A 23,645-nucleotide genomic window follows, 5' to 3' on the forward strand; every position below is an offset into this window, starting at 1 on the left:
CACCAGGAATGGTAGTTGTTGGCCAGGAGTTGGAGGAATTGCAAGAGCCAGGTCCCATAAGCAAGAATTAGGGTCAGAGTCAGGCCAGGGTTGGAGACTGGAGATCAGAGGCAGTACCAGCCTAGAATCAGGGTCAGAGTTGGAGATCAAGTGAACGCTTGTGTTGCAGCAGGCCAAAGTCTGTGTGATTGCCCAGACAACTTCCCAGGGCATCCCCTGGGGTTAAATAGGGCAGTTGGCCAATCAGAGGGCCACAGGGTACCATCACTCTGGGTTTCTTGAGTGGTACGTCCTGCAGCGTCTACTCTCCAGAGTGCCCCAGCTGTATCTTTACAAGGTCCCCTGATGGTGCTATAGGAACATCAGTTGTCCCAGGCTCTGTAGACCTGGGTTCTAGTCCCTAGGACCTTACATCAGGTACCTTGATTGATCTTAGAATCAAGGAGTTCATGAACAACATAATCTTACTGACTGTTCTTGCACTGATGGGAGCAGTGATTGGACTCTATGGGGATGTGTTCTCAGTGTAGGACTTTAGAAATGAGAGGAGGAATACAGGGTGGACTCTAAGCGATCGAAGGAGCTAGAGCTTGAAGTTAATTGGGTTTGTTTTGTTGCCAAATCTGGTACAGGCTGAGAAACTGATAGTCTCATTTCATGAGAGGGTGTGTCCATGTGGAGGTGTTCCGTAGAAAGCCATAACTTTTGTCTTACAGAGTAGGCAAGGCCTTGTTGTCTTTGCTTGTCTGCTTGCTTTTTGTAGCCCTCTTTTGCCTTCTCAAGGTGTCCCTTCACCTCCTCTTGGATGTGATGGATGTGTTGTACTAGGTCTGAGGCTAATGGGTTGTAGGAGGATGTGGGTTGTTGTGGGTGAAATCGGAGGTGGTAACGATAATTGACAAAGAAGGGGATGTGGCCTGTGGGTGCATGGTCTGCATTATTATATGAAAATTTGGCATATGGTAACAGTGAAGCCCAGTCGTTCTAATGATGGCTGGTGTAACATTGTACGCATTGCTCTAGGATCTCGTTGTTTCTTTCTGTTTGGCCATTTGACTGAGGGTGGTAGGCAGAGGACAGGTGTACATAGTTGCCTAATAGATGTGCGGCCTCATGCCAGAAGCACCTAGTAAACTGGGGCCCCCGTTCAGAGGTGACATGATCTGGGAGGCCATGAAGATGGCCTACATTGTTTAGCCAGAGCCAGGTGGTTTCCCCTGTGGAGGGTAAACCCATGCAGGAAATGAAGCGGGCCATTTAGAAAAGTGATCTACTGCTGTCAGGATGGTCATGAAACCACTGGATTCCAGTAGTTCCACCACAACATTCAAGGAAGTGGTTCCCAGGGCCAAGGTAGGGTGTCCAGAGGTTGGAGGAAAATTCAGGGTCTCTGGTGTGGGATCTTGGTGTGGGCACACACCTGGCAGGAAGTGACAAGTCTCTATTGTGGAACTCATCTAGGGCCACCAGAAGTACCAGGATGTCAGTTGGGTTTTATATTGCTCCAAGTGTCCCGCTAGGGCAGAGTTGTGGCACAGTTGAAGAACGCCACCCTTGCAGGTCCTGGGGGGACAGAGATGTGTTCCTGTACGAATGTGATCCCCTCCCAGGTGTCCTGCGGTTTTCAGTCAGTGGCCATCTCGGTGGATGGAATTCCAGAGATTAATTCCCCCTGGAATTAATAAAGTTGCACTTGTTCAACTTCACCTGCATTCAGTGTCACAAAGTTATGAATGAAACAGGAACCCTTGGGTTCTGCCCAGATTCCAAGTGCATCCTGCTATCTACACTCCCCTGCAGTCTCTACTAGATAGAAGACAGTGTTGCTGTTTCTCTTTAACAGCCGTTGTGCCATCCCCCAGAGGTGGTAGCATTTCAGTGGTGGGTGAAGCGACTCTGATCTGTAGAGTGCTTTGGGGAGCTTTCAGCCTATAAGTGGATGGACATATGGGGGGAGGGCCTTTCACCAGCAGAAGGAAGACAGTAGGCCGCATGGATGGTATTGTTGGTAGGGCCGGCGTTTATTTTAGCAACACACAAAAAAAGGGATTGAATTATTAATGAGAGTCCACAACTATTGTGGGAGCAGCATTGTTACAGCCCGGGGAGACGCCGTGGCAGGGCCCCTTGGAGTGACAGTATCCCCTGGGAGCAGGAGAAGAACCAGGGCCCAGGATAGGTGTGAAAGGAGGGGGATGGGCATGCAACTAGTAAGTGAATCCAGACTGAAGGGGAATCGGAAAATTCTCCCAGCGCTGCCGGCAGGGCAGAGACAGTGCTAGCCCACTGGGGGCCCCAAGAAGAAATATGTTTGTCCCTCCCCACACACATCGTACACTAAAAAAGCGAATGGGGGCCCCCTTGAACTGCTCGGGGCCCTAAACCATTGCTAAGTCTCCTCATGCCTAGCGCTGGTTCTGCGGCCAGGAGTGGAGGCTGGACTGGAGCTGTGCATCCTGGGCCTGGCTCAAAGGGAGCCCCGTGCTGTAGGTGATGTGCTGGGAGCCCCAGCGCTACCCACGCCAGTAACATGGCACTGACCTGGCTGTGCGCCCTCCCCAGGGGGAATGGAAACTGGGGGGTGCAGGTTGGGTTCAGCACTGGCAGGAAACTGGCCCTCCCCCTAGCCTGTTTTCTTGCCCTCCTCCATGCCCTGCCACCCAGGGCGGGTGCCTTCTCCGGCTGGAAGCCAGTCCCTTTCACGCTGCTCCTCTGCCTTGGAGACCTCACGGCTGGCCCTGAGCACGAGAGAAGCCATGGCTTAGGGTTTCACTGTGCCGACTGCTGGCAGCGGGACCAGCATGGAAGGGTTGGGCCATTCTAGCGGCCAGCCCTGGGAAGCATTACTGTGCCCTGGGCCATGAGGGCGGACCTGGAGCCTGCTAACTAACCTGGAGACGCTGCATGTGAAGTGGTCCCATCCTAGCACATCTGCATATGGCAGCCTGCTGCTGAGCCCGGACACCATCCCTCAGTGGGATGGATCTATGGGCAGTCCTGCCCAGCCAGTGGGCTACGCCACATCCACTAATACCCAGTGAGATCCACAAAGTGGCTAAAGAGGGGACTTGGGGGTGCCAGTGCAGCTGGGCATCTGCTTCCTGCACTGTGCAAGCCCCACCTAGCCTGGGCCCATTTTCTGTCACTAAGGGAACTAAAATGGGAGCACAAGCGCCTGCTTCCAGAGCCAGCTGCCACACTGCAGAGGGAGCAGGGCTCTGAGGGCATTGGGAGCAGAAGAAAGACAAGGACAGCATGGGAAAAGCTAGCTTCTTCCAAGGGCTGGGCATGGAAGGATGGAACTCAAAGATGTTGCATGGGCACAGAGCTTCCTCTGCCGGCAGTGACAGCTCATGCCAGGCATCAGGCATTGAAGAGGGATGTGCCTGCACTTGCGGTGGTCTCACCCAACACACCAAAGCTGGTCACTCCTGCCGACGTGTCCCAGGATCATGTAGGAAATGCCAGCACGGACCCTCCGTCGATTCCCCATCCCTGCATCCTGCAGGGTGACCTTCCTGGAAGGGCTGCCAGCTGCTCAGGGCAGCACCAGAGGATGGCGGGACAGATGTGGCCCATGCCACGGACTGACCTTACATGAGGGGACAGCATGAGGGACCGTCTCACTCCTGCTGCACATGAACACTTCTCCTCCTGACTGCCAGCCCTAGGGCCCACACGGAGCTGACTGCGTGCTCTGCCCTCTGTGCCCATGTGCAGACACACTGTCACCTCCCCACACCAATGCCCTGTGAGTGAAATCTACTGAAATCCCTTCTGAGATCCCCTGCCACATGGGTCCACAGCAGGACAGACCCTACAGCAATGGGCACAGCCAAAGGGCCAGTGCAGAGATCCACCAAAGCAGCCATGCATTGGGCTGCAGGCACAGAACTCCCAAGGGCTGTATGGAGCCTGCAAACGGTCGCATGGGTGATGCTGGGTTGGGCTTCTCCCCATCCCTGCCCCGAGGCCCGTCTGGGCTAGAGCATCTTCTCCTTTCCAAGCCATTTTCCAGATCCTCCCATACACTCGACCCAGGTAACACGGGCAGCCTCTGGGCCAGAGCACCGACCCCGAGCCCCCAATCAGCAGTGCCCCTCAGCCAGCTAGAACGGGCTTAAGTTCCTTGACTCTCTGGCAGGCCAAGAAAGCTGCAGCAATTTGGGTAGAGAAGTCCTGGTTTCGAGGGCTAATTCCAGGCCATTGTTCGGGGGGAGGGGCATGCTGGGCATGAGGAGTTCTGGTCCTGCCCAGGGAGCTGTGCCAGGCTGGTCTGTGCCACTGGCTGCTCCCCAGAGACCCGTCCTGCTGCCAGGACATGCTCACGCTGAGCCTGTTGCTGGGGGGAGCCCTGAGAAAACCCAGCAGCACGCCCCACTCTGCTGGGGTGTGTCATAGCCCAGCCATGCTTTTTTGCCCATCAGCCCCCCAACATGCCAGCCCCAGCCCCTGTGGATATGCTTAGCCCATCCTGGGCTTCCAGCAGCCACGACACCTGGAAGGATCAGAGCACTGGCTACTGCCACAGCCAGAGTCCAGGTCCTGCTGGCCCCAACCCCGTACCTGTCTCCCACGTCAGACCCACGGCATCAGCACTGAGCAGGCCATGCAGAGCCATGTCCCAGCAGTTACCCACCACCCCTGGCTTCCACAGGACAGAGCACTAAGCAGTTCAGATATCTGCATCTCACTCACAATCCCATGGGGTTCATTGTTTCAGCCACTCCAGCTTTCACTCCTGGCCACCAGCCTGTCCCCTCTTCGCCCCACTGATTGCTCCTATCCAGGGCCTCGGCCAATGTCCTGATTGACTGATCGAGGGATGCCAAATGCCCATGCTGCTGAGCGCTGGCTGGGCAGCACCCTCATACGAGGCACACAAGCAGCTTTGTCTAATGCTCTGCCTCTAGGCAGAGGATGCTGCCCCTGATGCCTGTGGGAGGTCCTGCCATAGCGAGGAGCAGGGTAGCCTTCCTAGCACGCTTTGCTTAGACACCAGCAGTCACTCAGGCTAAGGAGAGCTTGGGGAGTTCTTAGTGGCATGGCCTCTGGATGGCTCCTCTCCCGCCACCTGTATGGAGCCTGTCTGTCTCTGGGCCACACAACTCTGGATTCCTCAGATATGGTTGCAGCAAAGTCCTTGGGAAATGTCGCTTTCAGTTACCTCTGCAGCCTGAGGGCTAGTTGCTTTCCTGCTCCCCCTTGGTGCAATTCCCCACACATAGCACCTCACCCTCAAACAGAAGTGCCTCTCAGGCCAGAGACACCCCCCCCCCATGCAGCCACCTCTGGGGTAGAACGCAGCCACAGTATAACATTACAGCAAGCCCACCCAGGCAGCGAGGGGAAAGGGCACTCCAGCCAAGCTGCAGGGGTGATTTATGGAGGTAGTAGATGTCTCCTTATCCCAACTCTCCTGGGTCTCCCTGTCGGGTGGGGCGGGGGGGGGGGGAAATCTCTTGCTGACCCCTGGTAAGGAGTTCAGCAGCCCCCAAACTCTGGGGACCCAGGGTTTCCCAGCCTGTCAAGCTTCCCCTCTGAGGTCTTTAGTCAATACAGTTGTGAGGCCAGGGTGAGTGCTGCCCCATGGCCCAGGCCTGGGGGTGAGGAGGGAGGAAGCCCCACTCCCCTCCCCCATCACTGCATCATAAAGCAGAACTCCTTTCCTCATGAGCCCTGTCTGCGTGTGACTGCCTGGCTGGGCATGCACCACGAGGCATCGGCTGAGGTGAGGTCCCTGATCCCAGAAAAGACATTCCCACCTCCCCAGGCCGCTGAAAACGAAGCACAGACACTAGGGTTCAAAGCAGAAGAGCGTGTATTGCAAGCGGCCACTGCGGAATGCCCAGGCCTGGTGCCGCCAGAGCGCATCCGAAGGGCCTTCCCCCCGCAGGGAGCAAAGAACAGAGGGTGTCAAAGCAAGCCCAGCCTCCATGGGGCATACGCTGTCATGCAAAGGGCGCCAGCCCCCCATCCCGGCGGCATGAGACTGCCCAGTTGCGCCCAGCCAGCCTCACCCACACGTCTCAATGGGAATCTGATCCCCCAGGCTCTGAGAGGGGGTGCAGGTCCCCGCCCTGGGGAAAGCAGAAAGCTGGGGTCATAGAAAACAAGTGGCTATATTTCTCCAAAGGAGCCCCCATTCACCTCCTTCTCAGTACAATGCAAGCTCAGTGCATGGGTTCGAGGCCCACAGCTGAGCAGAAATTGATTTTTTCAATTTTTCTTTAAAAAAAAACCCTTCAGTGGGGTTGGGGGAGCCGTGTAGGGTGGGGGAGATGTGTATTACCCACAGTCCCATTCTGCCTGCCAGTGGGACCCCTCCAGGTGCTAGGAGGGAGAAGTGGGTCATGAAGAAGAGATTGACCACTCCCCCCCAAAAGTCACTCGCATGCAAAAATCCAGCATCCCAGCAGGAAAGATGGGAGGGGGGTCCCCTCATTGAGAGATTCCTATAAAGTCAGGCTCCGGGAAGCAGAAGCCAGAGATGGCTCTTGCATTCAGCGTGGCCTCCCCGGGTCTCTGGGGAGCTCCGGTCAGCTCTAGGACAAGTAAAAACTACTTCAAACCAAACCCATGCAAGGTGGCTATTTGCTCATGTGTCTGTCTGTCTGAATGTGGTTGCCAGTCTCTGAGGCAACAAAGTTCCTCCCCTCCTCGGAAAGGGGAAAGGGAAATGAACGCTGGGGCCATGTGGGCCCTCCCCACATTGTGTTCCCGCTCCCCCGCGGCCTCATCTCTCGGCCTCCATGGTCACATTGGCCTTCTGTTCTGACGTGGCTTGTTGGGAGACTGTGGCGGGCCAGCCCGACGGCTGCGAGGATGGGGGTGAAGTCCACATGCTCTGCTGCTGCTGCTGGCTGGAGGGGAGAGCTGCAGGCCAGGCTGGATTGAAGCACCCGGGCTGGGGGAGCGGTGGGGGTGGGGGAGGAGGGGAGGTTGCCATAGATGCTACAGGGCTGCTGCTGTGGAAGCTCTCGGAGGCCTTGAGGCGGGAGAACATGGTGAGGGCGTCGGGGAAGTTGGGGGGCGTGGCGGGCGTGTTGGCTGGAGTGCACATCTGCAGGGGAACAAAGAGACAGAAGCTAGTCAGAGCCACAGCTCCTCACGCCCAGGGCCAGACAGTGCAGTGCACAGCCAGTTCTGGAGCAGAGCGTGGGTGCAGTGTAACAGCACGGAAACACCCCACCAGTCATGAGGGTGAGAACTACGTCCAAGGCAGGCTGCCGGGGCGGCTAGGGAGGCTGACTGCAGGAGGCTGTTAATGACCCAAGGGCTCAGGGTCTCCCCCAAAAGCCAGCAGCCCAGGACCCCAGCACCACACAGGGGCATCAGTGCTAACTCAGCAAGAGCACCGGTAGCTGGATCACCAGAACAGTTCCCTGCCACACCTGGGCCTTTCCTGGGTGGTCTCTACCCAAGCACTAGCCAGGTCCAGGCAGGCAGGGCTGGGGGAGAGCTGGCGCAGGCCAAGCAGCTGGAAGAGGGCACCAGGGATGGAACATTTATCTAAGGCTTGTCTATGCAGGGAAATTAATCAGCATAATGAGCCCCCAGTAGTTATAGCAGGGTAACTCCGGGAGCTGCAGTGCCCCCCGGGGAGTGCTGCTAGCAGAATTACGGCAGTACTGGTATGCTGGCACATTCCTCGTGCAGTCCACCACTGAATCTGTGCGTCAGTTTGATGCCTGTGGAAGCAAGGGGCTCGCAGCCCTAGCTAGAGCTGGGCATGGTGCACGGTTCTGCTGGGAAAGATCTGCTGGTGTCCCTCTATCCCAGTGACTCTCAAACTTTATTACTGGTGCCCTCTTTCACATAGCAAGTCTCTGAGTGCGACCCCCCCTTATAAATTAAAAACACTTTTTTATATATTTAACCCATTATAAATCCTGAGGCAAAGCGGGGTTTGGGGTGGAGGCTGACAGCTCGTGACCCCCCATGTAATAACCTCATGACCCCCTGAGGGGTCCCGACCCTCAGTTTGAGAACCCCTGCTCTATCCTAACCACAGCCCCCTGCAATTCCAGTCCTGGGCTCCCCCCACGCCCAGACACACATAAAGCTCTGCCAAGGTCCCTCAAGCCTGCTATGCCTCTACTGCTGCCCGGTGGAGTCAGAGGCTCTGCACTCCTCTCCTGCTCTGCCTTCCCAGCAGCACTGGTCTTCGACAGAACCTGGAGCTGGCTAGGAGCCACCGCAAGGTCAGGCAGGTCCCTGTGGCTTCCCCGTCACTGTGTTTGGGAAGATGTGGTCTCCACAATGCACAGCAGTAGGGGGAGGACACTGCAGGCCTCTGCCTCCCCACTGCCTGCACTGGCAGGGACCGTTCGGGGCGCGAGGAGCACTGGCAGAACTTGGGACCGCTGCGTCCCTGACAAACTTGCCAGGAGCTGTCGTCTTCCCTTACCACTGGGGCAAGGGTGCGACTGATTTGTGTTAGCCCAACCTGGGCCAGAGAGGATCCCAGCATCCAACCCCTGGGCATGACAGGCAGCACCCCACCCCGTAACTCCATGGCAAAGTGCAATCAGTAATCGCTATTGCTACCACAACACCTCCCCCTCCAGGGCTTTAATGAAGCCTGCCAAGGTCGAGATATTCGGGGATCACATCACTCAGCAGTCAAATGCATCCACCCCTGGGGCGTAGCCCTGAGCGGCAAAGCAGCACCTCACCACAGTCTGGGATGGGAAGTGAAGAGCACCGTACCTAACTGAAACTGCAGGGGGTGGATTTGGGGAGGAATTCAGTCCAAACGCTGACATGAACATTCACACTAACACCCAGATGGCAGCTCGCACATGTCTGTGCACAGCTTGTGAGTTGTGCTAGGTCTGTACTAAGCATTACACTGTTATTATTCGAGAAAACCGTCTCAGAGCCTTACTCCACAAGGGTGCAGGGCAGCCATTTTATGTCTCATCCTAAAGCCCCATGCAGGACAGCACCCACTAGCACCACAGTGCACTCAGCACTCCCAGCAGAGAGTGCCCCCTACTGACCCACGCTGCTTGCTGCAGCACTGCACCCTGTAATGCCCTGGGGTCTGCACTAGGAAGGAAAAGGGCCCCTAGCTCTGCATTGGGGACAGCACTGACTGCGTAAGGAGAAGTCCCCCTACTGAGCCCCCATCCCAGTCCCTGCAGCACCCCAGTCCCTGCAACACAGTGCCCCCTAGCATTGCATGGGGGCCAGTGCTGACTCCAACCTTGCTCCCCATGCAGTGATTACATCACTCGTCATTCTGACCAGTGTCTGGGGGTGGCCAGGCGAGGCGCAGCAAGGTGCCCCGCACGCTGCACTTAAGAGGGGCTGAGGCTCTGCTGGGTCCTGGCACGGGGGCTGCAGTGGGGGCTGGGGTGGACGATTGCACCTGCAGCCTCTCCCTCTCCTCAGGTGGCGCAGTGCCCACAGCAGCAGCTTCCCTGCAGGTTTGTGCAGGCAGGTAAGCGGCTTGGAGCAGGCGCTCGGCAGGGGTGGGTATTGGAGCCAGCACATCTGGGTGGCTCCGCCAGGCTGCCAGCTCCTATCAAGGCTGCTCCCTCCAAGAAGCAGTTATTTCAGGCTGACAAGGACTAATCCTCTTTCAAGAGCTCATGTCAAACGTCCCAGACAGGAGCTGTACATGGTACCCTTGAGATCCAGCCCCTCCCTGCACCCTCATCCCTCCCGGGGACAGACCCTTCGGGGGTGCCCATGAGGGAGTATGAACGGCGAAGCTGCATTGGGAGGGAGGAAAGGGGAGGGGTAAGTGGGGGCCTCAGCCCCACTGTGGTTTATGACATATGCCAGGGGCCCTTCTGATGCACAGAAAGATCTCTAGGAACTGTCAATACAACCCCATTCCCCCAGTCCAGATGCCCTGGCCCCCTGGCGTATGCTCAGCCCCTGCTGCCCATCACCCAGCTCATAGCAGGATCCCCCTCCCATCTAAGCAGCTGGGGACACATCACTCAGTTTGGGAAGGATGGTGGGGGGTGGCCCCCCTGCCTGAGAGCCCCTGCTCTGGGATGGACTGGACTCCAAAGCCAGGGCTCCCCCTAGCCTGCGAGCTTGTGCCACCCCAGGAATCAGCCGGCCAGGACACCATCTCCACACAGCCAGCCCCTGCCCTGAGCTCATGGTCTGCAGCCCAACGGACTCCAGGGTGTCCAGCCCCATGCAAGACTGGGCTTTGCTCCCTGCTGGGGATGGGAGGGGGCGGAGAGCTCATCCCCACCCCCTCGGCTGCCAGTGCCGGAGGCTCTTTGCAGCGCGGCTCTTGCTGGGTGCTCGCTCTGCATGCTCACTGCATGCGCCAAATCCCTGACTGCCCCAGAGAACGGCGAAGTCAAATGAGGACACGGCAGTCAGCAAATCCCAGGGACCCATCTGCACAGGCAGATTACAGGCTGCCCAGGCACGAGAGTTAAAGGGGCAGAGCACAGGGACCCCAGGGGCTGCTGGGGGGAGATTTAACAGGGAAAAGCATTGGGCAGAGGATAAGGGGGGGAGGGTCACAGGCTGTCAAGAAGCAAATTGGCAGGGTGCTGGGCAACCCAGGGGCTGTTGGGAAGAGAGATTTAAAGGGAAATAGTGTGTGTGTGCCTGTGACTGTGTGTCTACGCCCGGGAGCACATGTGTAAGCAGGCATTTGGGAGAGCATACATGTGCAAACACACAGAGACATGCAGAAACACATGTCCGTGTATCTGCTACGTTACAAGTGCAGGGTCCCTCTGTTCTCACCTGTCCTGCCAGCAGAGCCCAGCTGCAGCTCCCAAGGAGGGGCAGGGTAGGTGCAGAGCAGACTGTTTTGCTGTGGACTCACAGTGGAACCAACACCAGGGCCCACAAGGTCCTTTTCTCTGGGGGGTGGGGGGGGGTGTCAGTTCCTTCTCCTGGACTCCATTCAGCCCACCAGCCTCAGGGCGCTGCTGGGGGTAGAGGCTCCCCGGAACTGAGTGGCCCAACGGAGACATCAACCTTGCGCTGCTGGGTCGTGCAGGACGTGTGGACCCGCTGCTGGGCTGCAGGTTAGGCCCAGGCAGCCAGGAGCCCTGCTCAGCGGGGCAGGGAGCATTAACCAGCCACTGCCCCTCTGTCTGGGATGCCACTCGCCCGCCCCTCACCTCACTCAGCACATGGCGGCCAAGTGCTGCTGGACCCATGCAGGGGTGGCTCTGTCAGGGTCAGGGATTCTGTGGGAGGCTGCAAGAGCCCCGCCCACCTGCAGGCTGCTCTGTTGTTCCTCAGTTGGCCTCCAGGCGGTGCCCAGGAGCAGCACAACCTCCCCCTGTCCTGGAGCCCGCTCACTGGGGCTCGGCTCTGCTGTAGCAACCCAGAAGACAGGCCAAGAGCTGCCACCCGAGTTGCTGCCCCCATGCCGTTGGCCCGGGGGAGGAGCTGATGATGCTCAAGGCATCAGGGCTCTCACAGACCACCCCACCCCCCGCCCACACACATTCCAGCCCCATCTCCAGAGCCAGTCACCCTCTCTGCGCTGCCTGGAGCAGGGCCCACTCGGCAGCAGCTGTCTGGTGGGACTGTTTGCACCCAGCAGGGGAAATGGCCGAGCTGGCTTTGCCATCCCAAATCCCTGGCCCTGCCGCTGGGCCACTCACCTGAGCCCTCCTGTGGTGGGGCAGACGGGACAGGTGCCATCAGCAGTGCAAAGAGCAGAGCAATGCGGAGCCTTGACCACCTGGCCCCTTCAGGGTCTCCAGGCCAGAGAGCATCACAGCTGCCTCCATGGAGCTGGCAGCTCCTCCAGGCACCGCTGGGAGCTCCCGTAACACTGCGGTTCTGTGCAGCCTTAGTGTCAGAGGTGCAGGCTGCACTGTGGGCTCTCCTGGGACCCAAACTTCCCCAGCCAGCAGCAGAAAGGGCCTGGCTGGCTACCCACAGTGCAGGGCAATGGGATTAGCCCCAGCACGCAGCAGGAGGGGCAGGAAAAAGCTACATTCCTGCTCTGCCTGCTCATTCCAGCACAGTAGCTCATGGGACATTCAGTGTCACCACAAACAGCAGTGGGCCACCAACACCCGCCTCTGGCCAGTGCACTGATCAGCCTTCCAGACGAGCCTGGCTTTGCTCTGAGCGTCCCCTCCCAGCCCCTTCCTCTATGCCTGCCCCCCATCTCTGCTCCCTCCCACCCGCTACGCCTGCCCACCCATCCCTTCCCTCCTGCTGCAGTCTCTGCTTTGCATTATCCGACAGGTGAAAGTTACAGCTTTGTCCTCCTCCCATTTCCCTATAGAGCACCCTCCACTGTACAGGGCACACTGCATGCTGCTGCACCCTGTCTTGCAGGCCTCGTTTACTCTCACCCCAAATAAGCCACACTGCCTGTGGCCTTTGGCTCCCCCCAAGTGATGTTTCCAGAACACAGCCCACCCCCAGCTTCTCTCGGCAGGAAGCGTCCTGCCCCTCCACTTCCCCCGCCCCGTGGCTTTGCTGTGTATTTCTGCCCTCCCTCCCGGAGGGGTGGAACAGAGGCCTGGACATTAGCAACATCAGCCCAGCCGTGCAATGCCGGTGCTGCTGCTGCACCGATTTAGCAGAGGGAAGGGTCAGGGAAGCACTTACCATCTGATGGTGATGGCTGTAGGGGATGTTTGTTTCTTGGAAAAAAGCACTGAGCGCAGTCTGCAAAAGAGGAAGGAAGAGATTTATCATGTGGCTGGGAATGAGGCGCTCTCTCCCACCTGGCCCTCTGGAGCGCAAGCCTAGGCCTTGGTCTAGCTCCCTCATTCCCAGAGTAGGGCTCTGGGATCGGGGTCTTAGCGCACAGCTCCACTCTCGGCTCAGGAGGGGTGGATCGCGACTGCCAGCCTCCTGCTCTCTGTTGGTGGGTGGGGCTCCTGGAGCGGGCAGGGCAGCGGAGAAGAAACCCACCTGTGTGCGTGCGAAAGCAAAATCACCCCTCCATTTGCCACCAAACTCCAGATCCAGTGTCACTTCCAACCCAACTCATGCGATCAGAACCCTGCAACCACCCTGAAATAGCTGCTTTGGGCACTGGCCTCCATACCGTGCAAACACAGGCACAGCCCCCTTGGTCAGCACATGCCATGGCTCCAGAGAAACCCCACCGAACCGCCACTTCTTCTTAAAAACACATGCACAACGCTGCATGTGGAACAGCTCCAAGGGCCCCTGCAGAGCAAACAGTGTTTGCCGTTTAGTTTCACAGACAGATGCTGCACATATGGACAGACTTCACCCACTGATGAAATGCAGCCACTTCTGGGGTGGAGCCCAGCACTAAATTATGCAGCAGTTTGGCACAAGAAGTGTAGAAGACTACCAAATCCAACTGGGGCTCTAGGGAGAATTTAGGTTAGTGGAATGTAATTACCCAAGCTTGAATGAGACAAGGAGACCAGGGTGAGCACTCCTATGCTCATGGAAAGTGCCAGGGGATTTATAATGACCACAAGCAGTTAGGACCTTGCTGTTATGTCTCACCTCCAGCAGCACAGCACCCCCTCACACCAGGCTGAGGCACTGGTGTAGAAATCCCCATTTAGCTGACATTCTGAGGAACATCCAAATCATTTGGGAGTTTGAGAGACCCTGGAGAATTAAATAATCAAACAGACCAGGGGGAGTGTTGGATGGAAGGGGCTGGACACTCCTCTCCCACTGTGTAAATTTGGAGTAACTCCAGGTACGTCAGTGGTTCACACTGTATAAAAACAGAGATGAGAGAAGAATCAGGTCTGTGGTGTTTTACTGTATGTCCCTGTGCAGTGTCTTTTCATCATATTGTTAACTGATTTCTGTAGCAAGTTTTTGCCACCCTTGCAGCATTTTACAGAGTCTCAAACAATATCCCTATAGGAATCAATTCAACCACCCTCCAAAATGCAGCCACTTCTGGGCTAAACCACAGCAGCTGTTGACAGCAATGCTGCAGAATAGTTCAGGGGCAGAAGTGAACAGTGTGCCATGCCCAGTTAGTGCAGAGGTGCCAATGTTTGCAATACTAAGGGCCATGGTGGCATCTGCTTGGCTAGCTGCTTGTCTAAGCGCACGGTGTGGGGTAACAGGTGTGCCTCTCTCCAGAGGTGATATGGGAGGACAGAGGATGGGCTCCTACCGGATAACAGACTAATATTCATATGCTGCTCTCTGGCTCCCCCTATAGGCAAACTGGGAAAGTTGAGGGTCTCCGTACCTGCTGGCAGGTATAGTTTGCTTATACCTCTGGGGGTTCAATAGCATGCCCCAAACTGAGCAGTCTGGCCTTTCCCTACACTCCCAACCTGTGATCTCTTTATTGTGCGATGGCAGGTATGTGAAGGGGGAAGTGAATGTGAACACACCTGGGGTTACCTAATAGGGGAAATGGGCTCAAAGTAGGTAGCCAGGACCAAGCTTTGGGTGCTTGCCTGAGGGTCTGTCTATACTGCAATCACTGGGTGTGAGGATAGCCCTAAGCTAGCTTTAATCCCACTAGTTCAGGTCTTCGTGGCTGTGAAGCTGTGGCAATGTGTCAGCATGGCCTCGGCCCAAGGCTAATTGTGCATGTTCTAGGTGGGTTTGTACAGCCCATGCTGAGAACACATCGCTGCAAACTGTAATTATACCGTGATTACAAGGCAGACATACCTTAAAACAGGGGCTGGGGCCCTGGCAAGAGGAACTGCAGAGGGTAGCTTATCAGTTGAGAGAAGTCACATGAGCTGGGATGGACGGCTGAGGTGGGGCTGGGAGCTCAGGTTTTATGGGAGCTGGCTACCAGCCAGTTGGTTGGTCTAGTAGTCATTAAGCTGGCTTGTTACATCCCCGTAAATGTTAACAAAACTCAGAGAGGGGAAGGCAATTACTGCTGAAGGAGACTAGGGAGTTTAAGGGGTCTTTTTTGGTCCCAAACCCTTGAGGGGCATATGGTTTTAGTTAAGGGCAGGCTCCCTCTGTTGGCTGAGCTTCTGAGGCCCTACACTCAACTTGCTGGCATTTGGCTGTTTGGATGTAAAGTGATAATTTTTAAATGCTAAATCTGACCAATTGCAAAATTCCAGGCAATGTTCTAGACCTCAATGGTCAGAACCCTGTTGAAAAGTGGAAAACTGGGAGGGGGAAAATAGAGGACATATGGAGCCCCTGGCATCTGGTTGGCAGACCCCTTAGCTGTAATCAGGTCTGAAATTGTCAGTGGATCAAAGAACTGGTGGATGGAGCCATTAAAACCTTCTAGCAGAACAATAACCCATCTCACCTCTGCCCTTCCTCCCAAGGACTTTAAAATTCTGACACCCAGAAAGGAAATAAGAATGGGAGGTGGGGAGAATGGAAGGCACAAAGAGCCTCTAGCATGGGGGAAAGGGTCAGTGGGGAGGGGCTCCCAGAGACCCTGGCATGGGGGAAGGGTGAATGAGGAGGAGCCCCCAGAGCCCCTGGTGAAGAGAGGGGCCCCCAAAGCCCCCCGGTTGGGCTAAAAGGGTTCAGCAGTTAACAATGGCTCTTTGTGCTCCCTGCTGAGCTGCCTCCCAGCAGCAGGGTGAGTGCTCAGCCAGCAGTGGAGTCGGGGGCAAAGAGAGCAAAGGAGACTTCGTTCACAGCCCTGCCCAAAGTCTGCTCCAGGTTGGGGGCGGGAGGAGAGGACACCAGCTGCCCACCCCTCCCTTCTGTCCAGGGGGATGAAAGGTCCTTTGGCGCAGGAGAGAAAAAGGAGACAGCCCCTAGCATGGGGAGATTGGAGGGCCCAGAGCTCTTGGCATGTGGCCATGGGGGCAATGGAGGGCCACAGTGGCCCTGGCATGAGGGAGGAGGAGGGGGTCTGTAGCAAGTCTACTTGGGAGGTGGGAGGGTGGCCCACAGGGAGTGCCTGGTGTGTGCAAGGAGCTCGGACACAGAAGCTAGGAAGGGTGAGACTCCCTGGTTTTAGTTCATTTAAACAGGACTCCAGGCACTCTTTGATCCTGGTGCCCACTGCTACTAAATGCACCTGGCAGAGTTACTAGTCTTCCTGCCTTTCACCAGAGAGGCCCAATAATTGCTCGTTAGCTGTGCTCCCCAGCAACAGAACAGGCAGTAGGTCAGTTCAGCAGTTGGAGGGCAAGCACGGGCTGCAGTTTCAGAGTCTGGGGGAGAAGGGCAGCAGGATGCGGCCACTGGGCAGGACTGCGGTTTGCCCTCCCTTACAGCAACAAAGGAATGTAAGTGGGTGACGTGGATGGTCCAGACATGAATCTAGTCAGGACACAGAAGTGCGTGCACACATGCAAAATGAAGCAATGAATCCTCTTCTCGTTCACTCTGGTTTCACCCTGGTGCAGCCCCACTGACTTCAGTGGTGTCTCTCCTCTTCCTCTCGCCCCGGGCAATTTACAGCAGCAGAAGGGAATCGAGCCCTAGGAATTATTGTAAGCTCTTATATTTCACAAACAGCCCCACGTGTGCTCTGTAAATATCTCAGCAAAACCCTTTTCTGGTCCTTCCACTGGCTGGGTGGAGTTACTGTTCCTGGCCCCTCAATAACAGCCTGGCCCATGAGGAGAGTCACCCACCAAGACGGCTCCTGAACGTGCCCCTCCCTGAGCTCTGGAAAGCCACCAGTCTAATCCAAGGATAGACGCCTCCACCAGGAGGAGGGGCACTGGGAACAGCCAATCCCCTGGTGGCACACACCCTATCCCACCCCCTAAACTGTGGCAACAAAGTTGACATCATTGCAACAGCAGCAAACTTAACAAAAAAAAAAAAAGGCACACAGAGAAAAATCTGCCCCGGTTTCCGTATTCAAATGGGAGCGAATTTAGGGCTAGTGAAAGAGCCAGTGATGGAATCCTCAAAATACCCCCAACTCCCAGAGCCACCCCATTCCCTAGAGACAGAAAAATGTTCCTTCAAAATGAATGGTTTCCTTCTCAGACCTTTTTTAATGTGTTACAGGCTGTGATCCTCTTACATGGATACAATCTAACAGTTTCCCAACCTCCTGCCCCACAAGCGTGTGTTGTCTTTGGTGATGTTTCCCTCCCCACTGATATGAGACACCCACTGGGAGCTCCTGGCCTGCTGGATCTGACAGGGCTGTATGGAGACTTGCAGGACATTGACAGCATCATGTAACATTGCTGGGGACCATGCAGTGTTCTGACCCCGTGGCAGTGCATCACAACACAGTAATGTTTGCATTGCAGAAGGATGTCAACAGGTGGGTTTGTCCCAGAGGATGAATGGTTTGAAGGTGCTTCAACCACCAACAGTTACCAACTGACAGGCAGGGCCAGGTTCTACTCTCAGGTACATTGGGATGAATCTGGAACAATTCAATAGACTTGAGTGAGTCTCCTCCTGAAGTACACCGCTATGATTGAGCGGATGGGATCCCTGAAATCTCAGCTTTGCTAGCAACAGATTTAGCTTCACTCATTGGGAAATGCTGGATAAATCCCTTCTGGAGACCAGCCTCTGATCAGGCCAAAGTCAACACACATTTTACAGAGTAAATTACCAACAATCCCCAGCTCCAGTGAATCAAGAGCACCCAGCCCCTTGCTTTGTCTGTCAGCTTTTCCCTGAGCCTGTGTGGGTTACCGGGTACCAGGGCTCTTATGGGACCAGAATTCTCCTCTGATGTGAATGTACAGATTTGGAAATTCCCAAATAGCCCAGAGAGGCTGGGTGGCAAAATGACAAGAGCCCAGAAATTCACTATTAACCCTTACAATGCCGAGAACAAGTGAAGCTCACCCCAAAGGAACTAAAGATAAATGTGCTTGTCCTCAGACAAATGCCTCCTACAGCTCCCCCAAATGCTGATCCCTGCTCCCTCCCATCAAGATCACCTTCCAGTTCCCCTGCCCCGGAGCACCCCAACTTGGCCTCTCCACCTACTGCTAGTTCCCTCCCCTGCTGTGCACCCTGACCCTGCAGAAGGAAATGCCCCTCATTAGTATGATGTGCATTAACCACAGGGCCCAGAAACCAAGTCACGGAGCAGGACCACCATTGTGCTAGGCACTGTACAAGACAGCCCTTGCCCCCAGAGAGTTTGCAATGTATGTTCATGTGATCCTGTGCAACCCGCCTCCCGGTAGCTGGAAACACTTCTCTCCCTCCAGCCCTTAAATGAGCACAGCCCAGGTGTCACATGCTTGGAAACAGCAGTGTTCAAAGGTTAAAGCACTACCCTGCTGCGTGGAGCAGTCCGGAAGGGCTGTAAATGGGTCAGATTGTATGTATTTAAGGGCTTTGTCCAGACGGGGAAATTTACCAGCATAACTCTACCAGTGTAATGATACCACTCTAGTTAAACCAGTATAACCCCAGAAGGATACCCTTATACGGATATCAAAGTGTCCACACAAGAGGTGATACTGTAGAGTTATGCTGGTAAATTTCTCCTCTAGACAAGCCCAAAGATGCAGCAGGAACAGCCAACTTCTGTTGCTTTGTCACCAGACCCTCCGGCTCATTTCAGCTTTGTTGTCAGGCAATTTATTACCTTGAAATGTAAAACGGGAATGGACCATCCTGCCCAAAGAGAGTGGGAGCATCAGCTGCCAGCGAAACACGGGTGGCTGGGCCGTGCTCTCTGTCCCTAGGCCATGGTGTGATGCAGGAGTGGCACGGTAATAATGCTGTCGGCGCACAGCTCATGGGATCATGGGTTACGGAGTTCTGAGTAACAGGAACAATGTGGTCCCCCAAGTGAAAGAGATTGAATGCATCAATACCCTCAGAGTGTGATTCTGCCACCTTTACACTGAGCAATCCCTTGCTGCAGCAGTAATGCTTCTGAAACCAAGGAGACCACTCAGTGGACCAGCTCCTCAGCAGGTGTAAATTAGCACAGCTCCACTGAACTCCACGGAGTCATACACGCCGAGGAGCTGGGCCAGCCTGGAGAAGGGCACCCGTGAAAGGGGGTGGAGTAACAATACTCTGCAAACGCAGATCTTGGGCTCAGACTGAGAGGGATTTGATTTGAAGTACCCAGAAGACAATACTCCTAGAGCAGAGCTCTGAGAAGGGGGCATGCTCAGCAGCCATTTTGCAGAGGGAATTATCTGACCATTTTGCACCAAAAGTGACTGGTAACTTGTCCCATTGGGTTCAGCTGAGCTTCCTCTGAGTCATGCGAGTGCCAAACCAGCACGGGAGACCCGCAGCCAGCACACTGCTGTTTCCACTTGTGCAATTTGCCAAATAGTGGCAAATTTCTGGAAAATGTAATTGAAACAATAACTTTCTGTCGCAAGTTCCTACTCCTGGTGCTTCACCTGTAAAAGGTGGTAGGGTCTGATCCTTCTCTCACACCTGTCTTACAATGTCCAGTCGGGCTGCTCATGATTTACACTGGTGAACAGAATCAAGGTCATACTACACATGTAAATGTGGCCAATATTTGTTTTTGCAAAATCTGCAAATATGCAGGTGTGCTTGCCTTGTGGATGCCTCTCTCAGTGTGCATAGACAGTGCACAGAGAGAGAGTGAGATATTCATTTGTTTGGATTTGCGCACACACACACACACACAGAGTCTGATTTTGACCAGCAGCCTCTGATTTTGCACCCAGAAAACCTGTGACTACAGTATCTGGCTGTCTGAACTACCTGATCAAACCAGCAGTGCAGGGAGTCAAATGACTCCATGCTATAAAATGCACCCAGAATTGTTTCTTTTACAGATCAGGGCTGTAGTGCATATGGAACAAGGGACGCTCCAGCCATGCAAATGTGTGTAATAGAAACCTCTTGCTCTCTACACTGACTCAAACCTCCTTCTGTGTCACAGAACAGACACGCTAATTACAACAGTGCCATTAGTGACAAAACCATCACACTGAGCTGCAAAGAGCTGCTGGTGCCGCATGGAAAACATTTTGTTTGGACACAGCCCTCCCTGCTACATCCCCTGAGCATGCACACACTCCTATTCTTTACCACCAGGGAGCTTTGCAGGACTACTCTGCCTGCACAGTCCGCCTGCATGTTCCCCACCTGAAGCTGTAATCCCGTGTGTGACATCACAGTCACTTCCCCAGCAATCACTGCTGATGTCACAGAGGATCCTGACTCCAGGCCAGAGGAATAAGCAGCTGGAGCCAATTAAGTTTTAACCAGCAAAATCTCTTCTCCTGGTGCTGCCTTAGGAATCAAACCCTAGGAGACAGGAACACAGGAAAGGCCAGACTGGAGCTCTTCAACCCATAGCCACTAAGGGGCATCATTCTGCCTGCAGGGAATGGGGAGGTGTTGGGGGATTGCACATAAGGTCAGTTATTGCTATGCTCCCACCAAGTATAGGTGAGCATGGAAAGACTGCCCCAGCAGTGCCAGAGCTCACCCCAACACTGCATGTATGTCCTGTGTGTGTTCCTTCTACCTCCCTATAAAAGCAAATCCACTCCTGAGTGGGGCCCACAAAGGGGTGGGTGGCCCCTGCGGATCTGCTACAGCCAGCCCGGGGAAAAATTGACCATCAGGGAGCAATGAAAACCAGTCCCACTTTAATAACACAGGCAGAAGACAAGCACACCCCATACACAGACATACACCCCTGCTATATAGTACTCACATGCATGGACAGCTGTCCATACAAACATACACATGACATATATACACTCCTACACACGTATCTAATACACACAGAGCGTACACATATACCCCATCCACATACACACACACACACACAATTCACACCAACACTAAAACAGCACCAGGAGTGACAGTACTGATGGCATCTCCTTTCCCAATAAGGGTTAGAGACAGAAAAGCCACCCCCGGCCTAGGGAGGCTGACCAGTGTGGGCCTGACAAACAGCAACACCATGACAGCATGGAGCATTCCCCATCAGTAGGTGTGCTGAGCACACGCACACGGCACACACACGTATGTCGGTCAGGGCAGCACAGAGATGCTGGCACAGGCAGTCGTATCCCAAACAACTCCCGGTCCCACCACCTGCTCCCTGAACGGTGGCAGTACCCCCAGCCATGGTGCCTGCCATTCCGCCAGACCTGGGGCACCTGCAGCGGTGGGCGGAAGCTGAGGCCCGTTGGATGTGCCCAGGATTAGCCTCCTAATGGGCAGGATGGGGGCACATGGCACTGGGGCCTCCGAGGCACTCTGCTCCCCACATTCACTCCATGGCAGCCTGCTGAGGGCCCCTGTGCGCGCCCTGGGGGCTTGCTCTGGACGCAGCAGCCAGATCAGATGGCTAGGCTCACTCCCTGGGCACAAGGCTTGTCCCGGACTGACCCCACCAGCGGCACTGCCCAGGCCCTAGAGCCCCACGCCCAGGAGCTCCTGCCTCCAGCGCCCCCTTAGGCTCGAGCCCCCGGCCCGCCCGAGGTGCCAGGCTGGGGCGCCAGAGGCACCGATCGGGGCTGGCCGGGCTGAGCGACCCCCCCCCCCCGCGGGCTGTAGCAGAGCGCCAGGAAGCCCCTCCTGCCCCACCCGCGCCCTCCGGCTCGGCGGGGTCTGCTCGCCAGCTGCCCCAGGGCCGCCCCATCCCTTCCGCGGCGCCCCTGGCTGCAGGGCCAGGCCAGCTGTGACCTCGCCGGTGCTGCAAATGGGCTGCTGCGATCGCAGGGCCCCCGGCAGGACACCCCCCCCCCCCCAGCTCTGCCGCGCCCCGGGGGCTCACCTCGAACTGCCAGTGCGCCGCCTGCAGCAGCTGCTTCGCCTGGTCGGCGGCGCAGCCCGCGGTCAGCACGAACTGGTTGATCATGACCTGGTGCTTCAGCTCGTCCATGTTCACCGACATGCCGCCGCCGCCGCTCGCTGCCTGCCGTGCCTGGGGTCCCTGGGTCTGTGCCGCTCACAGCGCAGCCACCATTACAGAGCCGGCTCCTGCTAATACAAATATTTACTGGAGGCAGGGGACTGACTCACCCAGCCTGGCCTCCCTGACGGCACAGCCAGGGCGGGGCTGGGCGGGCAGGCTGGGAGCTGTAGTCCAGAGGCTGGGCTGGCTAGCTGCGGTGCCAGGCGGGTGGGTTAACAGCTGACATTGGACCAGCCTCTGTTGGTGAGAGAGAGAAGCTTTGGAGGTACCCACCCGTGCACTCAGGCAGGCTTGCAGAGCAAGTCTCCCTCTGCGCCACAGAGCAATATGGGTTATTTGCAGGACTTCAACTCCGTGCAGCTGCCATGGGCTGATGGGCTAGCAGGGCCCAGGCAAGGCTCTGTAGGCTGTGTCAAGGCCGCAGTTGTTCACGTTGGCTAAGGAGGTGGGGATAGGCCCACCGCTGGTACCCAGGTGATAGCAGCGTTGCTTCCTAGCATGTCTCCTTTGCTTGGTCCAGTTTTAAAAGCAGAGAGCACCGCAGGGCTGCTCTGTAGGCTCCGCTCCACGCCCATGGGGGCTTCACCCTGCACACACTTGCAGCTGAGAACTATGACATCACATAGTGTGTGTGAAGCTGTGTCTGGGAGCCAGGGCAGTAGCGTAGCAGCCCTGTCTGGCAAGGGATGCCTCTGTCCCACGGCTGCTGAGCCAGCTGCTCTCAGACCCAATGGCAGCACCCACATTCCCGACTCTGGCCAGCAAAGCCAGCATTATGCATAACCAGACAAATCAATTGCTTCAGACCTGGAGCAGCTCCAGGAGTTGTATGAGCAGGGGGGGGGGGGCAAAATATTCCTGCTTAAGGCCCTCAATGGGCTAGTACCAGCACTGCCAAGCAGTCAGTCCCCACCCTGCACCAGGCTGAGCAGCCAGCAGACACCCCGCCTCGAGGTAGGTAAGGTACCCAGCACTACGTTTCCCAGGAGCCCTTGGTTTGTTTGCAAAGTTTTACGGGGGGGCTGACGTATACTGAGTGACGTGTCAGGACAGCCAGTCATCGGCCATGCTGTGTTAGTACCTGACCATATAAGGTAAACAAATCTGGCGGCCCCAATGAGCAGGCGAGGGAGGTGGGCGCGGGGCCGGGCTGGGAACAGCCAAGGCTGTAGTGAGCTTGGCTTTGCTGCACCTGGGCCCATTGCCAGCATGGCAATAGCATGGGAGGGAGTCTCGCACTGTTTACAATCAGCCGCATGCAGCTTCCTGTTTGTGTGCAGGGAGGTTCAGGCTGCAGCCAATGCACTAGCACAAAGGGGCTCCAGGATCTGGCTTAAGCCATATTGTGTGTAAACCCCTGTCTGAAACTAGGCCAAAGCTGGGTGAGTGCCAAGTTATGGTGGGTTCCATGCCATACACCCTTCAGGAAGGCCCTGTCATACAGCCCATCCCCAAGCACTGCCCAGCTAAGGGCTGATTAGCCCGGAGCCAGGGGATGTGAAAGGGAATGGATCAGTGCTCCCCATACACACTGAGAACGGCGGTGACAGGTTCCAGGATACTGTGTTGTATGCATCCAAGCAGAAAGCACCACAGGCTGGAGATTGTCTCCTCTGATCTGACTTCCACGTTGATAATGAGACTCACAAGGACATTTTATGGGTGCCTGGATTCTAGCAGGTTGCAGGACAGGGCTGGGGAGTGTACACTTTAGCTTTCCCCAGGTTCTACTGCCACATGAAAATCTGCAGGGGCAATCAATATGTTGTTCTGGTTAAACCAGGGTAATATTTAACCAGGGAAAGCTACAGCAGTGAATTCATTATTATGAGCAGCTGCATTGTCCATTAGGAGGATCATGGATGTGTTCTCAATGTACATTGTCCTTTATGGTGCTTGTACACACAGTAATGGT

At 55.8% G+C, this 23,645-nt stretch overlaps 1 protein-coding gene across 2 annotated transcripts; it reads right to left on the minus strand.

Annotated features, from left to right (window-relative positions):
• Positions 1-5,803: 5,803 nt before the first annotated feature.
• Positions 5,804-22,690, minus strand: UBALD1 (UBA like domain containing 1). Of its 2 annotated transcripts, none has more exons than XM_039492724.1 (4): positions 22,004-22,690; positions 21,590-21,795; positions 12,571-12,630; positions 5,804-7,063 (listed from the first exon to the last, which is right to left on the minus strand). In XM_039492724.1, exons 2-4 carry the CDS (start codon positions 21,707-21,709, stop codon positions 6,737-6,739), a joined length of 507 nt encoding a protein of 168 aa, XP_039348658.1. In that variant the 5' UTR covers positions 21,710-21,795; positions 22,004-22,690; the 3' UTR covers positions 5,804-6,736. The 2 variants fall into 2 exon arrangements, with proteins under 2 accessions (XP_039348658.1, XP_039348659.1); XM_039492725.1 differs by having other exon boundaries at positions 21,590-21,798.
• Positions 22,691-23,645: the final 955 nt, after the last annotated feature.

The sequence above is a fragment of the Mauremys reevesii genome, linkage group 10 (genome assembly GCF_016161935.1).
Source record: "Mauremys reevesii isolate NIE-2019 linkage group 10, ASM1616193v1, whole genome shotgun sequence".
Taxonomy (NCBI): Eukaryota; Metazoa; Chordata; order Testudines; family Geoemydidae; genus Mauremys; species Mauremys reevesii.